Genomic DNA, 26,408 nt, shown 5'->3' with positions numbered 1-26,408 from the left:
TGAGAATTTTTGAGAAATACTTATAAAAAAAGGTAAAATTGAAAAATAATTAATATAATATATATATTGAAAAAGGGTATCAAATATTTCTAACAATTTCTCTAATATGAATATCATGCTAAGCAAGAAGAAGAAGAAGAAAAATGTTGTATACTCTATACATTACAACAACAACAACAACTTGTATATGTATTAGAAAAAAACACACACAAAATTTTTGAATACATCTGGAGAAAAGATCACTTTGTATAATTTTTTCATTCATAAAAGAAAAATAAAAATCTCTTTTATTTGGACGGTGAAGTTGATAAGAATTATTGAAATGAAAAATTAATAAACGGCTATTTCTTGTTTTTTTTTTGCTATCAATCAAATTGCCTTGGCACATATAACTCATGGAACGGCGCCGTTGTTTTTGTTCATATCCGTCATGAGTTAGTGCACAAACATGCACGAGCAAACTAAGCAAGAGAAGACGGTATCCACAACGACAACGTACGTGAGTGGCTTATAATCAATTTCATACCTTCTTTTATCTCAAGATCGTATACAGAAGAAGAAAAGAAGAAACATTGACTTTGCTGATTATGTCTAAAGAAGCACGTGCACAAAATGAATAGTTCTCTTTCTCAAGTGGGAACCGTTTTGTCTGTCTCCCAATCAATCTCGTGACAGAATTTGTTTTCCTTTTTTCAAAATATATCTCTACTTTATTTTTTTCATTTCGGCTAGAGATTTACTTAACTCCCGACACATTTTATCAAAAGTATGCTCGGGTTCTGAGTAAGTCTCTATAATAAGATAACACATAAGGTAAACAGGAGCTAATGTATATCATGTTTTGGATCTATATATCTTTTGCAAATTTCAAATCAAATTTTCAACTATATACTATTAACCTAGAAACAGCTGTTAGATATTTGTTTAGATGTTTCGTATCAGTTGAGTATTTGTTAACCATCTAAAGAACATATGTATAAATGTTAATAAAATGTGCAGTAGAATATATAGTTTACTTAATATAGTCTGTTTTCCTGGCGTCATGTCTGGTTTCTACTTTCTATCGTGGTTTTGACGGAGAATATGCCACGTACTGATGCTGATGAGCTTTTCTGACCTCTGCGTCTCCCAAGCGTTAACACGTCGGATATAGAAAACAAATGCGGCTAATGGATAGAGACACACTACCCAATGATAAGAGTAATTAGAAATTTTAAAAAAACCCCAAAATATAGTAACTACAGATTTAAAATATCGTATATCTTGTTTTAGTTTATAAAATATTGATATTTTCATAAGAAGTTGTATAGTGAGGACAAAAAGTAAGTTTACTAATAAACGTATACCTATACACATAATGCCGTGTCATGTCGATCAAAGTATTAACATAAGAAATAAAAAAATTATAAACGTGATATCTTTTTGGGACCGATTGGTCGGACCCGCCACCTATCTCATCCTATATACATATAGTAGACACACGCAATACCCACCAAGAACACACAGATACACATACACTTTAAAAATCTCTCATTCACAAAATTTTCTCCAACAACAACACCAAACAAAAACAAAGGAAACAAGAACACGTACAAAAATATGGCATTTCTTCTTAGTTTTGTGATACTAGCGTTTATTATTATAATCATAATCTTCTATTTATCTCCATCTCCAACTAAAAAAGCTCAAGAAACCACCACTTATGGACCACCATCGTATCCACTCATTGGGTCCATACTCTCCTTCAACAAGAACCGTCTTCGCCTTCTCCAATGGTACACTGAACTTCTCCGTATCTCTCCGTCTCAAACCATCTTAGTTCCTCTCCTCGGCAACCGTCGCACCATCGTCACAGCAAACCCCGAAAACATTGAATACATTCTCAAAACAAACTTCTTCAACTTCCCTAAAGGTAAACATTTTACCGATCTTCTTGGTGACCTCCTTGGTGGAGGCATATTCAACGTCGACGGTCACTCATGGAGCTCGCAGCGTAAACTCGCTAGCCACGAGTTCTCGACTCGCTCGCTTAGGAGTTTCGCTTTTCAGGTTCTTAAAGACGAAGTGGAGAACCGTCTCGTAGCGGTTCTATCCGCGGCTGCTGATGTTGGGACGACCCTAGACTTGCAAGATGTTTTGAAACGTTTTGCTTTCGACGTTGTTTGTAAAGTCTCGTTGGGTTGGGATCCGGATTGTTTGGATCTGACCCGACCCGTGAATCCACTTGTGGAGGCTTTTGACACCGCGGCTGAGATTAGTGCTCGCCGTGCCACGGAGCCGGTTTACGCTGTTTGGAAAGTGAAGCGTGTGTTAAACGTGGGAAGTGAGAGGAGGTTGAAAGAAGCGATCAAGACCGTACACGTGTTGGTCTCTCAAATTGTCAGAGCTAAGAAGAAGAGTCTTGAGATCGGAACAGGAGAAGAAGCGAAGCAAGATCTTCTATCGAGGTTTCTAGCCGCCGGCCATGACGGCGAAGCAGTGAGGGACATGGTTATTAGTTTTATCATGGCGGGAAGAGATACGACGTCAGCAGCGATGACGTGGCTGTTTTGGTTATTGACTGAGAACGATGACGTGGAGAGGAAGATTTTAAAAGAAGTGGACCCGTTGGTGAGTTTAGGGTTAGGGTTTGAGGATTTGAAAGAGATGAACTACACGAAGGCGTGTCTATGTGAAGCCATGAGGCTTTACCCTCCAGTTTCGTGGGACTCTAAGCATGCTGCAAACGACGACGTTTTGCCTGACGGGACACGTCTCAAGAAAGGAGACAAAGTGACTTATTTCCCATACGGTATGGGGAGGATGGAGACGCTGTGGGGGAAGGATTCGGAAGAGTTTAAACCGAATCGGTGGTTTGATTATGAACCGGGGAGTACACAACCGGTTTTGAAACCCGTTAGTCCTTACAAATTTCCGGTTTTCCAAGCCGGTCCAAGGGTTTGTGTAGGGAAGGAGATGGCGTTTATGCAGATGAAGTACGTCGTTGGTTCTGTTTTGAGTCGGTTTGAGATTGTGCCGGTTAACAAAGACCGGCCGGTTTTTGTTCCTCTTTTAACGGCTCATATGGCCGGTGGGCTCAAGGTGAAGATCAAGAGAAGAAGTCACATCCTTAACAGCGTTTAATAGAATATATAAAGCAGTATGTAAAACAAATTATTTATAGAATATCAAAATGTGTAGATTTGTAAAGCATTACAAAACCGAATATAATCAGGTAAATTTTTTCTTCAATTTCTTGAAAGATAAAAATTTGGATGGAGTTAGAAAGAGAGCTTTGTAGTCTTGCCGCTCACCCGAACCAAAGCGATTAGTTGAATCAGGAAGTGGCCATCATGTAGAAGTTGAAGCTAAATGAAATGTGAACGATGGGAGAATTTTCTTAACCTTTTACCAAAAAAAAAAAAAAAAAAAAAAAAAAATGATGAGAGAACCAAACCAATGAGAAAAGTCAATAATGGCAATTCTTTGCAGTGTGCGTATTAAAAGTTTCGGTAATAAAGAATCCTAAGCAACGATTATCTAACAGCCGACCTTAGCTCAGTTGGTAGAGCGGAAGACTGTAGTCTGTGACAGCAAATCTTTAGGTCGCTGGTTCGATTCCGGCAGGTCGGATTTTTATTTTGTATTTTTTTTTTTTTTTTGGTTAAAATAATCAATTAGTTCAATTTTAGTTTCACCAACAAATAAATGCACAAGACTAAACTAAGCCAGATACTGTACATACATTAAAACCCAGATAAACTATCTTAAAAGGTCTCTTCAAAATTATAAATGATTTACTATGGAAATTATCACTCTCTACCTTCAATTAATTATTCGGATTGCGTTCTTTTTCTTATCATCCATGCATGATCACGTTAAACTTTTTTTTTTTTTAAGTTTGACAAAAAATTTAAAGTTTCTTTCTAATTAAAGTATTTTGTAAATTGTTTTCAGAATCAATGTGAACGATTTCTCTGTTTCAGCTTCCGTATCTCTTTCTGAAAAACAATGTTTACGTCTCACTACAAGAAAATGAGTCCATTGTCACGTAATATTCCGTCATGATAATTTTTTTGTTCGTCACAAGAAAAATATTGTTACGAATCCGTGACGATTGGTGAATGGTTACAATACAGTGGTCACAAATTTTTTTTAGTCTCTAAAACATCACACGAGTTGCGACTAACTCATACGCAGGCCCGGCACACAGAAGAAACAAGTGAAGCCAAAGATTCGGGCCTAAAATTTTAAAAACCTTTTTCACTTAAAAATCTGTTAAACAAAAGGCCCTTTTTTTTTTAAGGATATGTATAAAGATTTTTTTATTTACATGTAAAAGGCTTTTTTTTTTTGTAGTATATGTAAAAGGCCTTAAAATATCAAGTTGTAGCCTTCTATAGAAAACCTATAACTTTTATCACAGGTGAAAAAGTACATTTTTTATTTTTTGCGTAGGGTCTTCATGAATGTTGGGCTGGCACTGCTCATACGTATCTATTTCGTCACCAAATGTAACGATTTGTAAACGTATCTAAAATGTCAAAATTGCTTACTAAAATTATCGTCCTAAATACGTTTTATTTCATGACCGAAATCACGTTTCAAGTTAGTCACTATTTATGACGCTGTTGTAGTCTTAAAACGTCACACTTAGTGACCTTTAAAATGTCACTTTTCCGTCACAGTTACTAACTAAGAACATGTATCAAAACTGTCATTCATTATAACAAAACTTTAGTCCCTAACCCTTAATGCATTTTGTTACTATTATTACGTTATAATGTTTAACTCATCACAACCAACCATTAGTGTCAAAATGATTACAGTTAATGACCAAAACCATCGTCTCCTATTTTTCTTAATATTATTGTTTCATCAAATTATTGTCACAATGATACATAAGCTATATATTAATAATTACAACAAAATTATATAATAAAATAATTTTATTAATTTATAAATTAAAGTAAACAAAACCAATATGAAAAACTGGAGTATTATTAATAGACAAAATAAACCTAAACCAAACTTAATTAACTAGCCACTCCATCTTGTGGAGGAATAGATGTTTTCAATGTCAAGTGCTTGGAGACATCATGACTCTTTTTCAATTCATTTTCAAGTTCTTCAAGACACAGAAATCCCATTTTTCAGCTTTGTTTTGATATTCCAGCAATCTATAAAAAAACACAAGTATATGAACATTTTTAATAATATATGACAAAATATGCCCCTGAATAAATTTAAAAGCATACAAGATAAGAAGGACAGTAAATGTCGATGTAAAAAATCGCGGCTCCTTCTCTAACCCGGGTGTAATTAATTCGGATCATTTATAAGCAATTCGGAGTCAAATTACATAATAGTATAACCAATCAAAGTCTTTATGTTTCAACAAAGTCTCGGCCTTTAAATTAGTGGGAGTGGGCCAAACGTGTAATATCCAATAACCCATTACCAATATACGAAATAAATACTGGTCCAATATATCAAAATATTTCCAAACAAAACATGATTCTCTACATAAGAAAAGGTAATGACTACTATAATTAAGAAGATATTGTATACCATAAACAAAAACGAATACCAATACTAAAGGTCATGACTAATATAATTACGAATATATTCTCATGCAAATAAAGCATTTAATAATATCAATACTAAAGATACACAAATATATATTTTTGTGTTCATAATCACGCCAATGAAGCATTTAATATTTAGGTAAAATCAAACATTAACAAAATTTCGTATATCACTCATGTTGAAAAGGGAAACTAACCTTATGTCCCATTCACTCAAATTAAGACATTTCTAACTAGGAAATGATAATAATTAGCATAATTATCGGATGTAATGTTTCCAAAAACAATTAGAAAATATTACACCAAATAACTTCTACTTACCATTATTGTTTTGCTCATTAACTCGCAACTTAATTGGAAACTATAGAACTATATATCATTCGAATGGCGAATACAATCGTTAACAAAAAAAAAACACTTCACACATAAAATGGCTTCAAATAATGGAAGCACGAGTCTTGCTAACATAAAACCTTTCAAGTTGAGTTGGAAGATCCAAGTGCGGATCGTTCATGAGTGGAGACAATATACGATTTACAGTGGGGAAACCTTAGAAATGTTTTTAGCTGATGTAGAGGTCAGATTCTACTAATTAACTCTATCTACTTATATTTTTAAACCCATGTATATTTTTATGTGTCTAATAACATATTATTTGTTGTCTATAGGGAACTCTAATCCATGCCATTGTTAAAAAGAATCATGTTAACAAGTTCCACAGAATGGTAGTTGCTGGAGAGTGGAGGTTTGTGGAGAATTTTCAGCTTATATTATGTATCATGTCGAAAACTATTATTTCCTGAGTTTTGAAAATTTAATCCTAAAAATGTTGATCTAACTGGATTCGCCATATTATTATTGAGAGAAGATGGTTGTCCATTGATTTTTCAATTGAAAGGGAAGCATGTGGAAGAAGAAGGTTATTTGTTTCGCCTCTTCAAGAGATTTTTTGTTTTTTTCGTGAGTTTTGTAGAATAAAGGACAAATCCAATCTCGGTTTGGACCTTTTATTATTGGGCTTTACAAATAAAATTTGTACAACTATAAATCGAGCCCAACATAACTGTGAGGCCCTAACGTTTATGTTATAGTTTATATCAAATACAGTTAATTTGGAATGTTAGTGTAATTAATCCATTATATAGTATAAATATATATATTTGTATATTAATTATATGTTCTATAAAGTCTAACACTAAGTTGGAGAATAACGAAGAATACAATATGCAAGTACATTTCAAGTTCCACTCGCTAACATATTTAAATTGATAAAACTCAACTATTTGAATAGTATAGAAGATGAATAAAGTTAGGATTTTCCTTAAACGAACAAACTACGCTAAATTCACAACAAACTTTCTATACTACATTCACAACACATTTTCTACTCTCCCCTTATTCTCGATAGAGAAATTATAAGCTCTAAAATAACTATGTTGAATAACAGTTTTTTGCAAGATATACAACTTAGGTTTAAAGCAATATCACTAAAACAACTTAGGTTCAAACACTTAAATATAAAAAACCATTAAAAGAAAAATTTGTTTTTGTAAACAAACTCGCACGTACGTGCGGGTCCGGATCTAGTAAATAGTTTAAGAGGGAAACTCCAAAAATTACTAAATATTTCAGAAATCTTTAGGCGCTTAAAATTCTAATTATTAATAAAAATAAAATATTTTCCAAAAATTAAAAATCTAGTATATATGGTATCTTAAACTACTTTGTTAAATTTAATTAAAATATAATAGAATTATTTAATCATAAATTCAAACTGCTTTAAAATAACCATAATTCCTTACATGTTCTAGTAACCAACTTGCAAATTCTTTTCCTCTAAGCAAGGTTAGATTATCTCCACTTATGTCAGGATTAGCAGCAACCATGATTTTATTGAACAACATACATAAAATATAAAAATATTAATTATTAAGAAACATAACACTATTTTATGTTAACCACTAATTAATGAAAATATAACATGTTTTCACGTACCTTTCAAATGATTTTAACAAAATTTATTCACAGTTTAACAATCATTTAGTGTTATAACATTTTTTTGTTTATATTCATGTTGTTTCATGGATTAATTAAGTGGTGGAAATGAGATGGATAGACATGAAGTAAACTTATGAAGGATATTTAACTATAAGTTAAAATAGTTATCTACTTTATAAACAATACAATCATTTTCATCTTTTAAAGATAATTATTAAATAGTTATCTACTTTATAAACAATATAATCCTTAGGATGTAATTGATTAGTTTATAAAAGAAAGTTTTTAATTAGTAGTGCGTATTTTCCTTAATAAAATACAATTATCATTCTCTATGTAAAAGTATATTTAACTGGTTAATCAATGTATGCTTCATAAAAAATATCATAATACCATTACAATAGTTATGACTTAAATTATCATAACAATTTGAGACAACATTTTGACATAAATTTATCCGTAACCGTAATATTATATGACCAAACAATTACGAACTTGTTACAATTTTTTTTCTTCCCAATAAAGTATCTAAAAGGTCACAAATGTGTGACAAATAATTTTGTCTCAAATGAACGTCACTATTTGTGACTACATAATTGTAGTGAAACCAGTCACACTTGTTACGATTAATAATATTAACACCATTTAGTAGCTAATAGTGACAATTTTCAGTGACGACTTAATTCGTAATAATATTGTGATAAAATAGTTACAAATTTATGACTAAAAAAAACATATCACAACATAGTATCTAAAAAGTCACAAATTTGTGACAAAAAAAATTCGTCTCAATCTAACGTCACAATATCCCATTTTTCTTGTAGTGGATCTATAGTCATGAATCTTTTTTTTTTTTTTGAAACACGAGTCATGATAGTGAAAAGAACCATAATGAAAAGAACCATAATCGTTTTAATGGTCAAATTGTTTAGCATGAATGCATGATGATGGATATTGTATTAAGTGGGAAAATAGCTACGTATTCGTTAAAAGGTGTTCGACGCTTATTCATGGAGTTGACCAGAAATTTGGCAAAAGAGTGACACCCAGGAATGCATTTAACATGTGGATAACCAACCTAGCTGGATAAGGCTTCCAACAAGATCAAGATTAGTATATATATCTTAGGGTTTGCAAGTCTTTCTTTGTGTTTCTACGTTTAGATTTCTCAGAGACGAGGATCTTCGCATGTGATTTTTAGTATGGTGATATATGGAGCTTCGCTCTTCACAGATTAAGGCTACCTTTGAAAAGATTTCCGATCTGAAATAGTTTAATCAACTGGACTCAAATTAATTTAGGAAAATAAACACTTCTCCCTCTCCAAAAGAAACATACTGATCATAGTTATAACTTCTCTCGAACATTTTTTTTTGGTTGAGAAACTGATCATATAACTTTTGAAGTAGATTTTGTGTTAATTTTTTTTTGGCCTAAAATTTACTGTTTTTTTTCACTGATTTTATGTTGTATTAGGTGAGAATGAGATCACCCAAAATAAAATAAAGAAAAAACAAATCACATGCGCGTAGGACATATCTAAAATCAAGTGAAACGCAATGCTAATGGTTCGATCAAAATTAGAAAGCAACATCCCCACCGTCAAAATTTAACGCATGTGCGCTTTCCACTAGACGAGTCATCCATCATATCATGAAGCGGCCTCAAATTGTTTGATGGCATCTAACGGTTGTAACCGCTTATACCATGTTAGTAATATACACTTGCCCGCACCCGATAATAAAATGATTAAAGAAAAGGAAATTATTTTTAGTTTGACCCTTTTTGTGAGAAGATAAGAGAAAACAAATCTCGACGAAAGGCCATAAAAAAAAAATTAAAACTTTAATTTTGCTTCTCTCGTTGAAGAATTTGAGAAGAAGCTCCCCCACGACGAGTTGTTTCCTCTTTGTCTCTCTCGATATCTTCTGGATTCCTTTTCCCCGATTCGCCGTCCGGTAAGACCTTCCGGCATCTGTGACAATCGGCGGAGAAAGGAAGGAGTTCATAACTCTTCCCTGGAATTGAAACTTTTTTTTAGGGTTTTCCAGATCTGATTTGATTTCCATCCAAGATTCTCTCTTTCTTTGATTTGATCTGATTGTTTTTTTTTTATTCGGTTAATCATCTTCTGCGTTATCGCTTTTTATTTGAGATTCTCCTAGGGTTTTCTTATCTTGGGTGTTTTTGATTTGTGGCGATATTGGTGATTTGGGGGTTTTTTTCATTTTGGTTCCTATCGTGATTTTTTTTTATTCGATTGTTCATTGAGAAGAAAATTCTGGTTATTTAATTACGATGACGGCAGGAGGAGTTGAGGTTTCGAGAAGTTGTGTTGCTGTTGTTGTTGATCGTACTCGTGGTTTTAATTCACGTAAAGGTGGTGGTGGTAGAGACGCTGAGAGGCGTCATCAAACTAAAAGACCCATTGAAGCAGATGATGATCGCAGGTGGAGAGATGGGCGACGTGGTGACTCTGAGAAAGGACCACGCTTGGTTTCTCAAAGAGGAGAGGTTCGAGAGGAGTATCGTGTTCAGAAGAGGAGAAAGTGTTCTCCTTTCGCGTCGGAGAGAGAAGATAATAAAGTGGTTCGAGCTCCACTTTGTGAGAAGATTATTATAACTAATCAGTTTGTTGATGTGACTGCTACCAGGACGATATCTTCTGAGGATCATCAGGTCAGTGTTTTGTCACCAGAGCTTGTATCTACAGTGTCAGTTCTGCCGGTAGAAGCTCAATTGGATGGGCAACATCCGTTTGATGATCTTGAGGAGGGCCAGTTGGAGGATGAGCAGCAGGTGGTTCAGGCACCTAATATTGCAACGTCTAAGTGGGCTACGTGTTTGGAATCTCCAAAGGATGTAATAACTGATGTTGTCAGGAATAGTAGATGGAACAGGAGCAGTTTGTCTCCTGAGAGTGGGGAATTGTTATCGGAAGGAAGGAGGTCCACTCAATCTGGGTCTGGTAGCGGACGTCGCAGCGTAGAACCCATTAGTGCCCATGAACATTCAGAGCATGAGTTGGGGAGTCGTTTTGATATTGGTGTTGGTGAAGCAGAATGTTCTACTTCTGATTTTACTGAGTCAGAAATTGATGAACCAGCTTCCTCTGAGATAGGCTTGAGCATGTTAGCTGGTAGTAGAGATGTAAATGAATATCAGAAGCTTAGTAAGATAAATGAAGGCACTTATGGGGTTGTCTACAAAGCTAAGGACAGGAAGACAGAAGAGATAGTGGCACTTAAAATGATTAAGATGAACATGGAAGATGAATATGGATTCCCGTTGACGTCTTTGAGGGAAATCAATATTCTTTTGTCTTGCAATCACCCATCGATTGTGAACGTCAAGGAAGTTGTTGTGGGAAATGGAGCTAGTGTTTTTATGGTCATGGAACATTTAGAACATGATTTGAGGGGAGTAATGGACAGGATGAAACAGCCTTTTAGCACCAGTGAGGTAAAATGCCTGATGATGCAGCTGTTGGAGGGTGTCAAATACCTCCATAGCAACTGGATTATCCACAGGGATTTGAAGCCATCGAATCTTCTCATGAATAACAGTGGGGAGCTGAAAATATGCGATTTTGGAATGGCTCGCCAATATGGGAGTCCTATAAAGCCTTACACCCAGTTGGTGGTTACACAGTGGTACAGGTGAGACTAATTTGTTGGTCGACAACCTTTTTTATATTGCATGTGAGACTTGTCAGCTTACCGAATAGTTGATGTTTGTGTTGCAGGTCTCCAGAACTTCTTCTAGGAACAAAAGAGTACTCAACTGCAGTTGATATGTGGTCGATTGGGTGCATTATGGCCGAATTGCTGTCTTTAAAACCTCTTTTCCGAGGGAAAAGTCAAAATGACATTGACCAGCTTCAACAGGTAACTGTGGTTTTTCTAGTTACCTTATACTTTTTTTTTTCTGTGATGAGTGTTTATCTGGTAGTAATGAAGGCTTTGTAACAGATCTTTGCGGTTCTTGGGACACCAAGCGAGACAAGCTGGCCTGGATTCACGTCGTTGCCGGGAGCAAAAGCCAAGTTTCGTAAGCAACCGTGAGTAATCTTTTATGTAGTGTTAATCTGGTTTTATGATGTTGGTTATATTACGCATAACAAGTTGGTCTGATTAAGCTGTGCTTATATTTCAGGTACAATTTACTGCGTAAGAAATTTCCTGCTGTATCTTTTACTGGAGCTCCAATTCTGTCAGAGTTGGGATTTGATTTGTTGAACAGATTACTGAATTGTGACCCAGAGAAGCGCCTAACAGTTGATGAGGCTCTTAGCCATGGCTGGTTTGATGAAGCACCTCTTCAGAAATCCAAGGAGTTCATGCCTACATTTGCTTCAAAACGTAACTGATAGATCTAAACTAGTATTTGAGTATCTTTGTTACATTAATACCTTCTTGTCCTCATATTCCTCTGTGTTATCTTCTTCACGAGGTAAATACTAAAGGGTTTACCCAAAAAAGTTGGAAGTGGACTTGCCATCTGTAAGTTATCTCCACAACATTTAAAGTTAACTTGTAGCTCTTTTTCTGTTACACTGTCGTTTATACTAAGGTTGTTCTCTCTACAAAGATTAGGCCACGAATGGCACTGTGGTACGGCTGCAGTGTGATGACCTTAACCGCAGTGTCACCTGTGAATGGTAACATGATTTCTGAAAGTTCAAAGGCTTATTGTGTGCGATGAGCTATTCTATAAACTACAGGCTTCCTCTAAACGTAGCATTCAGGTCTGATTGTTGTGCCGCAAGCATCAATATATACCCTTACTTTTTTAATAATCACATCTTCTCATGCCTTTCTCTCTTCGATGGTTTTTAATCTTTTTCTCTCATATTGTCCAGTCGTCACAATCATCAGCGTTTTTATTCATCATCAGTGTTTATAGTCTTCATGACTTCGCCAATCACCGTTTCTTGTATTTGGCAGTGTCGCTAACTCTAAACCGCTCTGATCAGATGTGTAATTGTTATAGTGACTGCAAATAGCGAGTTACACTCTCCTACATATGCATTGTAGGATTAGGTATTCGATAGTGAATTTTTTGTAAGTAGTGTTGTGTTTATTCAACCTTTTATTCAAAATGAGGGTAATAATAATATTTATGGCCCCTGGTTTTTAACTTGCTTGTCCTTCCAACCGTCTTTCTAGACTTCGGCGATTTTTTTTCCTTTTTAACCGATGGTAAATACTTTGTTTGAATATTGTTTTAAGAAGCGTACACAAATGTTCGATAAAGAGGAATCCAACAACAGACTATACTCACCCGAGAGCTATCTCACAGACTATAAAGAGATATCTCATAAGCTGTATCAAATTCAAAAGGCCAACAGTTTTTCATAAGAAGAAAATTGTTCTTTCTCAAATTTGATAAGGAACAGATTTTCCTACTCATTCATGTTTTATCATTTTTTTTTTCCTGATTGTTTTTTTTTTTTCTATTCCTCTTCATTTTTTTGTTCCTCAATAGGTTACCAATTGGAGGGGGAGCCATAAATTACAGCTATGGCTAATTTTGAATTACAACAAATGCTCATTTTAGATGACTTTTTCATTAAATAACAAGATATTTAAATTATGTTTAGGTGAATTAATGTTCAATAACACCAGATTTTCGGAAGACACTACAAAATAATAAATCATTAACCCTTAAAAATCAAACTCTTAAAAGTTCATTACTACAATACATTTTTTCTATACAATGAGTGGTACTAATTTTTCTCAATTCGTATGGGTCCGATTAATAATGTATCCAAAACTGTATAAAAAAGCTCTAAGTTAAAGTTGTAAATTATTACGAAAATATGTAAAGCTGTGAAAAAGACTTGTACATCAAAGTTGTACAAAAAACTAAGAGTAAAGTTTTTAATAAAATTTTGTAAAAGGTTTTGTAATTGGTAAAAATTGAAAAATGTAATAAACACAAATATTTTGTAGACATGTGTTAGCCTATCGACGGAAACCATTATGAGTTTTAGGAGTAGAAACATGAAATGTATAAACAAATAGAGAAGTGGTCTATGATCTATCATCTATCTAGTACTTACTACAGTACTTTGGTATAATTGGAGCAAAAGACATCTATGATCTATCATCTATCTAGTGACTATTGCCCTAAAGAGGGACAATAGCTTGGTGACTCATCCTAGTTCTGCCAACCAGATTCCAATCAACACACGTGGCTCAAACCCATTTCGTCGTTTTTCCAAGTTAGGATTCTTGGGTTTTGGGACTTTTGCGGCCTTCAAGACGAACCTAATTCTCACAAATTCTTTAACCTTAACTCGAGTTGGCGAATTTTCATTGGCTGAACATGCTTGCCTTTGTTTACTTGCGTTCACTTGTAAATTGTTAAAAGACTCATCTCTATGGTTTCATTAATTAAATAAAATTTGCAGATAATAGTAGTATTTGTTACGAAACTGTTGGCGAACTAGGTACTATTACTAATTCGGATACTAATTAATTATACAATTAGGTATCAGAGCAGCAGGTGAGATTCATAACGTAATCAATGTTTTTTCCCTATGTATCTCCTTTTTTTTTTTTAATCTATGTCTTTGAAAAGCATATGCTATAATCTAAAGATAAGAGCTTGATTTGTCCGCCTTCTGCTTTTAGAAAGTAAATCGACCCCGTTTGGATATCACTATTGACTATTATTCCTAGGGACGTCTGTAAAGGGAAACCCTCTAATTATCATGTATAATTTTTATCTATTAGACTAAAACCATGTAATATATAGTATACCATTTTAACTTTATTAATTTATGTTTAGCATGTACAAGGTAGGAAATGTATTTACGTACTTCTTATAGATTATAATTTATAAGTGACGTAAATAATTAATCTTGGTCAATTCATATTTATCTATTAGAACTATCTTGAAGTTAATTTTGATCCGCAAAACAACGGTCTTCATCGGAAGATCATCACAATTATAGAAACCAATTATCATATTATATTATATCTTGGTATGATTTGTAAAACTTATGCGATGATTGACCAAAGTTTCAAATTATGTAGGTGCTATGGGAACCTATATGGGATGTGCCACGTGTTCCAAGAGGCATGCATACTTAGTAGAGGGCGAATATTTTTGTTGCTATATTTTCATACAAGTAACTACCAAGCTTTGCCCAACAATCAATGAACTCACCTTTTTTATCGTCCCAAACATAGTAATTATATTAGATATTCGAAACACCTAAATCAGTCTCGGAAAGTTATACCTAAAAAGAAAAACTCTAAACCTCTAATTCTAACACTATGAATCAAAACAATTCACTAATAAATCCCTTAATTAAAAAACACGAAGAATGAAAGGAAAAAATACTTAACAAACAAAGCTAATAAACTTTGCTTAACCATAACCTATCTTAGTGACGATGAAAAGGCGGACCTTTTTCAATACAAGGATGTCATCTTAATCAGTCGATGTTGCTCAATTATGTCATAGTAAAATAAGCTATGCATCATTCAATCTTCGATGCATTATATAGTCCATGTCCATATGAAATGTTGAAAGGCTTTTTTGTTAACCCCACAACTTCATATGAATAGTATTATTTTTTTTCATTTTGGGATTCACAGATCCATACTATGCGGCGATGCCCGTTCGACACCATCAACCTTGTTGATATGATAGTAATTAAGCAATAAATCTTACAATGATGCAACTGAAAGCATCTCCAAAAGAAATATGATCTCTAAGATTCGCCAAACCTCAAATTTAAGGTTTACCTCTCCAGTCGAAAGTCTACCTAACTATAATTCTATGTTTTAGTTTTCAATTACGTGATTATTAAAATCGAGGATGATGTTTTGAATGTTGTAAGAATACCACCTAACAAATCCTGCCTCGTAGGTCTATCAAAGAAAATACATCTAATTTCAATCTAGGTACGTACGTTCAACATAACTAAATGTTCATCGACAAAACATTACTTACCTTCCTCAAAACAATTACGTTATATTTTGCTAAAGAAAATGAATCCGAAAAATACTATATACCTTCCTCGAAACATTCCATTTGTAGTTCATAAACTAAAAAAATTAGAACGACGGGAAACGAAATTGTGGACGGAGTAATCAAACGTAAAAAACTATACAGATATATCTATATATATATATAGATATACACGTTAATAAAAAGTTAAAACCCGATATTTCAAAGAACTTAAAAAGACAATCTAACATAATCATAATTATAATGACTTATACCAAATTAAATTTAAATAATTGAGTACTAATGTCTTAGTCAGAAAAAAGATTCTGGTTCTGGAGTGAAAACCCTTCCAGCGATGAATGTGCTGTGTACTTGAATCATATAAACTAATTTAAAACAGATATGCTTCATTACTGGTTTTGCTTAATTTACTATAGTTAAACATACAAATCATGTTAATTAATTAAGAATGATTATTATAAACACCAGCTAATGACTTGCCTATACGTGTCCTTATGCGTGTTCTCATTCAAAGCACAACAAAGCCCACCCGTAAATACTTCTAGATTCCCCCGCACCTTGGAACTCCATCCTAAATCTCACGTTAAATATTTTTTTTTAAAGGATTTTCTCTTTTTTTTTTGGAGGGAGGTGGGAACTTAGAACTCTAGTTTTAATACTATTCGGTAATTCTATATACAGAATGACGAAAAAGTATAGTAATACATTAAGATATTTGTTGGTTTCCATAATTGTATTGAAAATAAATTTTATCCGTCTACGGCTATAGCTACAACAATTTATACGAAACTACGAACCAATAATAAAAGTCTTGAGTGTTTTTTTTTTTTTTTTTTTGTCAACGTCTTCAGTGTTTATATTTAATCATTTTATCATTTATACACTAAAATATTAAATTGAAAAATGAAAACTTTATGACATATTGAAGTTTGAATATATTTGTCTTTTTAATGATTTTGTCATTTCATTATTGGTCATGAACTTTATTTTACATTAGGATCAGTTAATTTTTTTTCATCTGATATTTTTGCTGAGAAAATAAATCATTTAATTTAGCTATCTGACGAATCAATTTGCATCCTTTGTTGTATCCCTTAAAGAAATTTGGACTCTCACTTTAAAGATGTTCGTTCTCAAACTCAAAAGTTCTGTTTATTTGTATTTATTTTTTGTTCTACATTATATTGTTGTTACTTATGTCTATTTCTTAGGTTTTAAGTACATCACAATAATATTTGAGAACAAAAAAAATAGTTTAGATATAATAATTAATCAGATATTGTAAAATTCATGTGTATGTAACTATGTATATACTAGATAATGTCTCACGCGTCGAGTAAGTTTGAAATTAATATAACAAAATATAATTTTATATTTTTAAAGGAATTTAGTAGCTTATTGAATTAATTAATTATTTAATAGTTTATCTTACATTGATATTATTTTAAATAAGTATCTTTCAAAACTTGTACAAAAATTATTAAAATTTTCCCACAATTATTGTTTTAGGAGGGTCATATGTGATTTATAAATTAATCCTATATGTTGCTCAAGTAACTTCTTCCGCAAGTAATGAGTATTCTCAAGGGTGTGCTTTAGAAGTGTGGTTGGATCTTCTTCTTCTGAGCCTTATATTAATTATGAATCAGATTAAAGAAGCAGTTAGAGTATGAAAATTCAAATTATAACGAAGTTTTTGTTTTCTACAGTTTATAAAATTCCCTTTTCTTTTTAAATTCGATGTTTTTTCGTACTTATAAAAATTTAGAGAATGTTGTGTTAATCATAATAGAACTGATAAGAATCGAAAGAGTTCTGAAAAGCTAAAATTAAAAAGAGGAAGAAAGACCTTATATTGATCACTTATAGCCAACAAACATCTATAATCTATTAAAGGAGTAAAGGAAAATACACCGATCATTTTTACAAAATATATGGTTCCTAGAAAACATCTCTTATACACAAACTGACTTAAACTCCTATGAGTATATCTTGGACATTATGAAAACATCTCTTATACACTAGAGGGTGTACTAAAACCATGATTTTGGGAGAATTTTATGGAATTTAGGAAATTTGGAATTTTGATAGATTTTAGGAAAACTGATATGATTTTCTGTAATTTTTTTTCAAATTTCATCTAAAACTATGAACTAGAATTTGTAATTCTTGAATTGTTCTTAACTTTTCCAAATGCTAGTAAATTACAAGCTAGCATTTGGAAAGTTAAGAACGATTGAAGTTGATATATGCCATTAAAACAGACCAAGTGGCTTATATATCGTCATCAAACTATTAAATTCTTGGCCATCTAAATCATTAATTGTCAAACTAGCAAGTAATGTTATTTGTCAAATCTGAATTGTTAAATATAATTATTTTAAAAAGTTCTTCAGAAAACAGAAAAGACAATATTTTCAAAACAATATATCAAAGCTTATTATATACTATAATGATTTCAAAGCTTAAGTACAACATACGTATCCAGTTTTTCCATGATTCATGCATAAGATGTATCCAAGTTTTTCCATAGTTCATCCATAAGAATTCTCTTAGCATGTTATACGGTTCTAAAAAGCATATACTGTAAGCTAAATAGGATTAAGCTCATAATAATTATATACTATAAATAGGTAATAAGAGTATAATTTATTAATAATATCCCCTATATATTAAAAGAGAAACATTTTTGAAGAAAAGTTAACGTGTCGTCGCGAGAGTACTCGGTGCCCAGTTTATTACTTGCCCTTAATATTCCATAATATTACATAAAACTATCATTGCTATTCAATTTTTTTTTTTTATCATCTGATATAACAACGGAAAAATAGAAAGAACAGTAGTTCAAAAGGGAAAGAAAAAACAGAGAAACAGAGGAAGAAACAATGCAAATGGTTGATGATGAAGCCAAGTCACTATTCAATTTATTTATATACATAATATTTTATTCCTATAAATTCTAAAATTGGTAAATATTATTCAAATATCAATAAAATATTATCCTCTACATGTTTCAAAATTATTTTCAAAACCTATGTATTATAATATAATAAAATATTATAACATGAGATGTAAAAAATATATATTTAAATCATATTTTCAAAAACATAAATAATATTATTCCTTATTGTTTAAATTTTTTTAACCAAAGAAAGTAATATTAATTTTGAAAAATAGATATTAGAAAAATTTTAAAAAACAATTTGACGGCATCTTAAATTTATTTTAAACTATAAAATATTTAAACTTATGCAAATCCTAATTTTCAGTTTTCCATATAGAAAATTTCTGATATAGGACTAACATATATCAAAGACCTTAATTTCAAAATTAACATATTAAAAAATATAAAATCTTAGATATATTTTAATATTATTTATTAAAGATTTCGAGGGACGGGTTTTTATAGATAAAAAAATATTATACCCCTTATGGAGTATGGCTACCGGGTCAGGTTTGACCCGCTTAAGAATTTATGTCATTTGTTTCGAGAAGTTTTAATCTTTTTGATGGTTTTTATCAGTTTCATGATTTACAAGTTTTATATAATTCTGATTAATCACTAATTCGGTAAGATTCAGGTATGTTGTTTTGTGAATCTTAATTTTATGCTGAAACTTTTATTATTTCAAAAATCACAAACTGAATGACACCAAACTTATATAAGTTTGAATTGTAAATGATTTAACAAATAATTATATCTATAAATATAACTCTATATGTAGAAAATATATTACAAACGTTATACTAAACATAGTTTTTGAAATCAATCACGCACATACATGCGGGTCCCTAGGTCCTTCTTTGTCTCAATAACGATTACCTAACTCCATTGGCACTAAATCTTTATTCTTTTGTCACCTTCATTGTCACTAAATCTTTACGGTCATTTACGCATGAGATCATCTTGTCCCCTTTGAGATCTAATTTGTCACACTCACTTTCAGTTTACTTAAGATGCCATTAGCTTTACACAGAGACTTGGTCAATGATTATAATTATATTCGATCCTCATCTTTTGGATTGTGCTAATAAAAAGTGGGGAGAAATTCTCATAATCTCTCAAATATATTATTTTAATCAATTATTTAGTTTAGTTATTTATTTTTTGTTTTTGACAATCATTTAGTTATTTAATTAAAATTAAAAAGAAAAATAAAAATTTAAACCAATCATATGTTGCCATGTAATACAAGTAGTCTTTCATGGGGTTCTCAAAAATTCTCATTTGAGAATCGATTCTCAGTTTTCACTCCAACTTTTTATTATTTTTAATTTTTTATTGGTAAAAACTCTTTTGAGAATCCACCACTGCACATACCCTAATAATTTAAACCTTATTTGACATTTCTTTATTATTTTTATTTAAATTTATTGTTGGAAACTTATATTTTATATATTAATGGATGTAAAGTTCTCTTAAGTTTCATAATAATATATTACGAATAAAAACCGTTCTTAGACCGCCTGCATTGCAGCAACACTCATTTGTTGCTCAAAATAATATATTTTAATTATTTTTTAAAATAGGATTATATATTTAAATAATAAATTTGGAAAAAGTTAACTTATTACAAACTGACACATGTCTGAGAATCGATTCTCAGAGAAAAGAAATGTATCTCAAATTTTGTGTTTCTTTATTATTACATTTTAATTTTTAATTAACAAAACAAATAAGAGAAACTACCACATAGATGCTCTTAGAGCATTTACATTGGTGGATGAAAATGAGGGTCTATCAAATAAAAAATAAAAAAAACAAATGAAAAGCTGAAGAGAGAAAGAGCTAGTGTCTCTGCCCCGACTCTTTTAGACCCTTTCAGACCATCTTATATCTACTTGTCATAATTTTATAGGTTTATTTTTAAAAAATAAAATAAAATTTAATTGAATTATATGTTTATATTAAGATATTAATAAATAAAATCTGAGAACTCAATTTGTTGAGTATCACCGATGCAAATGCTCTTATGGCTTAGTGTGTAAAAAGAATTTTTGTTATTGTTGTTGTTTATATAAATCTTTACTAAATAAAAGTAGGAGCTATAAGCTTTTTAAGCTGTACACCTAGGATTTTAAACAACCAATAGGGATTAGACACCTCACTAATTAATAATTAAAAAATTTCCAGAATTTTATATATTAAGAATTGTTTTTGTTAAATTGTTTTTGAGTTGGAAGCCCACAATAAAGCCCTAATTTAACAGTTTTAAATAATCTATCAAGATTTGACATGTCATTCATTAACATTTTTAAAATTTCCAGAATTTTTTAGAAAAAAAAAATTTTAAATTTATGGAAATAAAAGAACTATGTACAATATCCCACATCGGCTATAAAATTTTTAGACAATGGTTCAGAACCAGTATAAATAAGATTAATATGCTTCAACCAACAAATGAGCAGGAAAACTTGATTTATCAGACGTCCAAGTTTAAAAGTTTTATTCGGTTTGATCCAGTTTTTTATTTGATCAAATTAAAACTTTTAAAAGTTTCAAAAAAATATATTATAATATTTAAAAAAATTTCAAGTTTAAATATTATAAATATTGAAACTTTAAAAGTTCTTAGCTTTTAAAAAGTTTTTAAATATTATAATTTTAAAATTTTAAAAGTTTAAAATATTATAAATATTGAAACTTTTTAAAAGGTTCAAATTTATCTTATTTTTTATTTTTATGAGAAAAAAATGATTTTGGTGTTGGAGTTTGAAGGGTTAACAAGTTGTGTGGTACTCTAAAGAAAGGTTTTTCAGTGGAAGAATGTGAAGAAGTTGACGAAGAAGAAGAAGAAAAAGAGTATAACAAAGAACCAAACGGTAAAAGTAACGATAACAATTACCAGAAAATTTGACAATGAGAATGACAAGAAACAATATGAAAAATAAGAAAACATTGAAGAAAAAACACCAAAACATAAGTGGTAGCGATCATGATGATTAAATCGTTTCGTTTTTCTGGTGGTCAAAGATATGATTTATGATATATGAGGTCATCAGTTTGATTCACCTCGCCTTGACGTCGAGTTAAATTCATGATTTTTTAATCAGATTTGATTTTATGACACAACTAATTTTTATATTTTTAAAAATTGTGTATCTAAAATTTAATTATTTTCCTTAATACTAATTTTATTTTTTTATAAAATAATATTTTATTATCGTTATCAATCATATATAATTTTCATCAAAACATATCAAATAAACCTACTCGTAGCGTGAATTCAATATCTAATTTATTAAATAGTTTTTGATAAGCACCGGGAGAAAAGAATTCTTAAATTCTACTCACGATGATATCTAATTTTTCTTTAGAAACTTTCGCTTAATCAAATACACTTAATTGACAATTGCAAACAAAAAAAAACTATATATATATTTCTTATGTGACAACTCTTTTATAGTGGAGTTTTGAGAAAAGAATTCTCACTTCGTATATTTTAAGTAATGTCTTCGAAAAGTTATTTTAAAGTATATGATATTATAATTATTTTAGATTTTTAATTTGGTCATATGGAAAAAAGCCAATAATTTGACTGATTGATTATGAGTGTTTTGTAATATATCAATTTGTATCAAAATATATGGAAAAGTATTCTTAACTCGTTCACAAGCATAGGAATGTTGTCATTTTAACCAAACTATACCTTTTTAGATTTTGCCTAACAATTCTTTGACGTTGCCCAAAACGAAGCAATTCAATGAATATTAATGATACATCTTAATCTTTATTAGAACCTAAAATTTGATGAGCTTAATAAACCTGAAAGCAAAAAGAAACTATATATTTTTTAAAAAATATAATGTTTTAATGTAATAATACATACAACTTTTCAAGTTAACCATCTTTTGCATTTTTTCTCTTTATATCCTTGTTGGTATAACCAAAACCATGCGCATTGCTCCTTAGAAATATACAGTTTCTCAAACTTAAAATGCCCATATGATATATTAAAAGAACCTTACATTAAAAGAGTATAAGATATATATAAACATGTTCATCGGACCAATTCATTATTCATGAAACGAATTACGCATTTATTAACTATTAGCCTATAAGATTTAATTGTATTGTTAATACAAATATATTAATAACAAAACAAAAGACTTTCTTCCATAATAAATAATGGATAACTTTTGATACCCCATTTACGCAGACGTAACCTTCTTATACAATCTGTCATTATTTTATATCACTGTAGTTAATAATTGAGTTCAAGTGACCAATACCTCTAAGACTAATTATAAATACTCCAGTTTTGTTATTTACATTATAATTATTCATCCATCAAACAATCTGCAAGTATAGAGGTTTAAAATATAAATTAAAAAATCGATCCTAAATGAATAAATAAATAAATATACAAGACGAATTATGTTTTCTTCTAGCAACATACTTTGATATAATGATATCCGTATAGTACAATGGAGGGGAAACGATTTTCTTACGAGGATCAACGTTACAAGGAAGGACTGCTTACCTGGCTTGCTACTCGCCTAATATGATCAACTTTTAAGTCTTACGGTTTAAGCATTGTAAACATGTTTTCATCAAACTCTCGATAAAACTGATGCATTTGATGTAAAAACGATTTTCTTTGAATCTAATTTAACATTATTTAAAAAAAAAGAGATATCCGTATAGTAGTAAGTACTGTTATTACAACATGTTTCTTTGGTTTTCAAGTATACAAGACATTTATGTAACTTTTAGTCGAACGGATTTGCATGATGAAATCTAACATCAGAAAAATTTTTAGACTATCACATTCACACCCACCACGTCCTTTCATTTTGACTATAGATATATGTTATTGATATTTCTAGAGTACATATCTTAACATCAAATATGGTTAATAACTGTAGTTTTAGAAAAAAAACAAAAATTGGCCTTCCTCCGGATTCCTTCGGAATGGATGAACAAACTCAAACAAGTATTCAAATTTTGGTGGTATTAAGCGGTTGCATAGCCCGCTTGTCCTCCGAAGAATTTTCAACACTAAATAATATCATTTTCGTTTGAGTGATTATATAAAGATCTACTTATATAATTTTTTTGTTCGAGGTATAAGAAGAGAAACGACCACTAGCTCAAAGCATATCCAAACCTTTTCACCTCCACTATAGAAAAGCTAAGAATGCAATGCATATATATAAAATCTACTCTTTTTTCCTTTTCATTTTAAGGTAAAACTAAGTAATGGTTAGAGTTGGGAGAATAACTTAGGCAAAAAAAAAGAAAAGAAAAACTTTACATGTGCACCCCAAAACCCTTATTAGCGTCTTCTAGACCAAACACAACCACAAACGTGCAGGCTAGGACACGTGTACAAATCACAACGCGTGTAGACTCCTATACGTGTCCTCACAGACGTTATAAAGGCCTTACAGTCTCTGCTTAGTGTTCTTCAGCTCAAGTAGAGAAGCTTATTCTCAAACATATCTTTACACAAACATCTCGAGTGATAGAGATAAAAATGGACGGTAGGGGAGGGTGTTGCATAGCTAGGTACGCCATTGGCTCTGGACCGTACGATCTTTCCAAAGCAGATCGTATCATGCTTCGTTTTCGTCCCATTGCTCCTAAACCAGCCAGTGACGGCAGAGTAAAGCCTGTATCCAGCGGTGATAGCGGCAGTGGAAGCTCAGACGTTTCTTTTAGAGCTGGTAAAAGAAAGAGGAAATGTCATCAGAGTAAGGAGAACGGTGGTAGTAACGCTAAATGGTGCACCCGGCGGAAGACATCGGAGAAATCCGTTACTCACGGCGGTGCTAATGCGGTGACTCTTTCTCTTTTACCGGAGAAACCTGCGTTTACGGATCTGATGGCGGTGGAGAAGCAGAAGCGGCAGGGTCCATTATGGTTGAGTTTCGGCAACGGCGGCGGGATGTTTACTCCGGCTTATCAAAAGGCCGAGGTTGTGCGGAGGACGGTGGTGATTTCGTCGTGTATGACGGTGGAACGTGTAACGGACGCTTGGATTGACGGTTACGGCCTAGGGAGGTCAGATGAAGAGAGGAAGATGAATCTTGTGAGAGACACGTGTCCTGGTTTCATATCCGACGGTTCGGGAAGAGTCACGTGGACGAATGACGCTTATCGGAAGATGGCTAGGGATAACATTCCGGTGGAAGAAGGTTCATCTGAGATAACTAGCGGCGATAGTTTTCACGTGATCGTACAGTTGGTGATGAGGGAGAGGCCGATGCTAACGTCTCCTGGATTCACATGCAAAGTGAAACTACACCACACGTGTCAAAATCGCGAGAGAGGCTCTACACTCACGGTGCCTTGCGACGTGTGGAGAATGGACGGTGGTGGTTTTGCTTGGAGGCTCGACGTTAAGGCCGCTTTGTGCCTTTGACACCATTAGATCAGCTATAGTGCACCATCGACGACGAACGGTCTCGATCGTGTTACATTACAATGATCTCCACGAAACATAAAACATATGGGATTCGGACAACTAATTAAATTTCTAATTGCTTAACTTATAACTATGTCGTCTTTTGTTCTGCTTGTTTCTTATAATATATATTTTGCTTAGAGTTCTTGTAAAAATCCACCTTTCTTTCTTTCTTCTTTTGTTTCCTTCTTAACGCATGTGTGATGCTAAATTCGAGCTTATTGTTTAAAGATAATTAATGAAGGAAATAAAATTGTAAGTATTGAATGCGTTTTGTCGTCGGTACGCGTTGCCACATATATCAGATGTGTTTTTGTCAGATTTCACCGCGAGGACGGGCGGAAATTACACGGTCCGAGTGAATCGAGTGATCGATCGTCCAACCATGCAAAATCCAAAAGTGGTCCAAAACGTTTAAACCTACTGTCTTAATCACTACAAATATATCTGACCGTACCGGGTTTGAAACAATGTTATATGATTGAACCGGTACATAGATTTTATCGATTAGCATGATAACTATGTTAAAACGCTCAATTATTTTTAACTATTTGAATGATGTAATTCACCATTCAATATATAAACTCATAATTTTATGTGAACGACAAGAAATGTGGAAATAGTCTCTCTTTTTTATGTACAGAATTACTTTACTTTAGCTACTTACTTGAAGTCTCGAAGAGGCATTTCTGTCGAACTCAATTTTTTTTTGTTTTCTTTCGTCGGCACGCACATTTTGATGAAACAAAGGAATAAAACAAAGTAATGAGCCAATAGAAACGTGATACGTCCGAGCAAAAGAAAACAAAGAAAAAAAGAGAGGGTGAAGAATGAATGTTGTACTACAGTTTTGAATGTACTACAGGCTACAAGTCTACACTTGCGGTAAAAGTGCAATATCTAATGATATACGTGGGGGACATCTATATCATCTATGCAATAAAGGAAATGCCACATGGACCAGTGTATGTATATCTATAACATCAGTTCCAGATTGACAAAAACGAAAACGTCAGATTCATAACGTTTCAACGGTGTACCAAATTCCAAATGTATGGCCAGTTATTAAGAAGTTGAATTTACTATCTCCTGATAAGAGAAGAAATGAATAAACTATCAAATAAATCAAACCTAATAGACAATGACACAATTCATGAGTACAAAAATACCAGTTTAGATCCACATTATTTGTTTTAAATAGCAAGATTTGCTTGTATTTAATTAGGGGTCATTTTAATTTTGTTTTTTGATTATTAACAAAAATAATTAGTAACATTGATTTAAAATAAAAGCTGTAGGCATCAATCAACTAAGCTAAAACTGAAAATCAAGTTACTCACCTCTAGACTATCAGAATTTCCATGAACCTTTATTCTTTTTTTTTTCTTCCTATTTGTTAGCTAATCATAATCGACGGACTCAATAAGAATCAAACTGGGACTCTCTC

The 26,408-nt window shown here is 32.1% G+C and overlaps 2 protein-coding genes, 1 non-coding gene and 1 pseudogene across 13 annotated transcripts; all 4 read left to right on the top strand.

Moving 5' to 3' along the window:
* The first annotated feature begins 1,500 nt into the window (after nt 1–1,500).
* Nucleotides 1,501–3,231, top strand: LOC104791069 (cytochrome P450 94B3 pseudogene; annotated as a pseudogene). Its single transcript, XR_015559556.1, has one exon. The product of XR_015559556.1 is annotated as a cytochrome P450 94B3 pseudogene (transcript).
* Nucleotides 3,232–3,526: 295 nt separating this feature from the next.
* Nucleotides 3,527–3,612, top strand: TRNAY-GUA (transfer RNA tyrosine (anticodon GUA)). Its single transcript is given in 2 exon segments — nt 3,527–3,563; nt 3,577–3,612. It is a non-coding gene; the product is annotated as a tRNA-Tyr (tRNA).
* A 5,697-nt stretch (nt 3,613–9,309) lies between these two features.
* On the top strand, nt 9,310–12,704 carry LOC104791068 (cyclin-dependent kinase G1). Of its 10 annotated transcripts, none has more exons than XR_015559086.1 (7): nt 9,351–9,523; nt 9,874–11,224; nt 11,311–11,452; nt 11,537–11,625; nt 11,721–12,067; nt 12,161–12,312; nt 12,427–12,704. XR_015559086.1 is itself a non-coding variant. In XM_087453097.1 (5 exons), the coding sequence occupies exons 2-5, from the start codon at nt 10,695–10,697 to the stop codon at nt 11,932–11,934; spliced, it is 975 nt and encodes a 324-aa protein (XP_087309223.1). In that variant the 5' UTR covers nt 9,351–9,523; nt 9,874–10,694; the 3' UTR covers nt 11,935–12,154. The 10 variants fall into 10 exon arrangements, 4 of the variants coding, with proteins under 4 accessions (XP_010515170.2, XP_087309223.1, XP_010515171.2 ...); XR_015559087.1 differs by having other exon boundaries at nt 12,156–12,312; XR_015559083.1 differs by having other exon boundaries at nt 9,310–11,224; nt 12,156–12,312.
* Nucleotides 12,705–23,710: 11,006 nt separating this feature from the next.
* LOC104791067 (uncharacterized) lies at nt 23,711–25,223 on the top strand. Its single transcript, XM_010516867.3, has one exon. The coding sequence runs from the start codon at nt 24,032–24,034 to the stop codon at nt 24,917–24,919; it is 888 nt and encodes a 295-aa protein (XP_010515169.2). The 5' UTR covers nt 23,711–24,031; the 3' UTR covers nt 24,920–25,223.
* Nucleotides 25,224–26,408: the final 1,185 nt, after the last annotated feature.

The sequence above is a fragment of the Camelina sativa genome, chromosome 6, assembly GCF_030686135.1.
Source record: "Camelina sativa cultivar CO46 ecotype springtype chromosome 6, ASM3068613v1".
In the NCBI taxonomy this organism is placed as follows: domain Eukaryota; kingdom Viridiplantae; phylum Streptophyta; class Magnoliopsida; order Brassicales; family Brassicaceae; genus Camelina; species Camelina sativa.
This window is presented reverse-complemented; position numbering and strand designations above follow the sequence as displayed.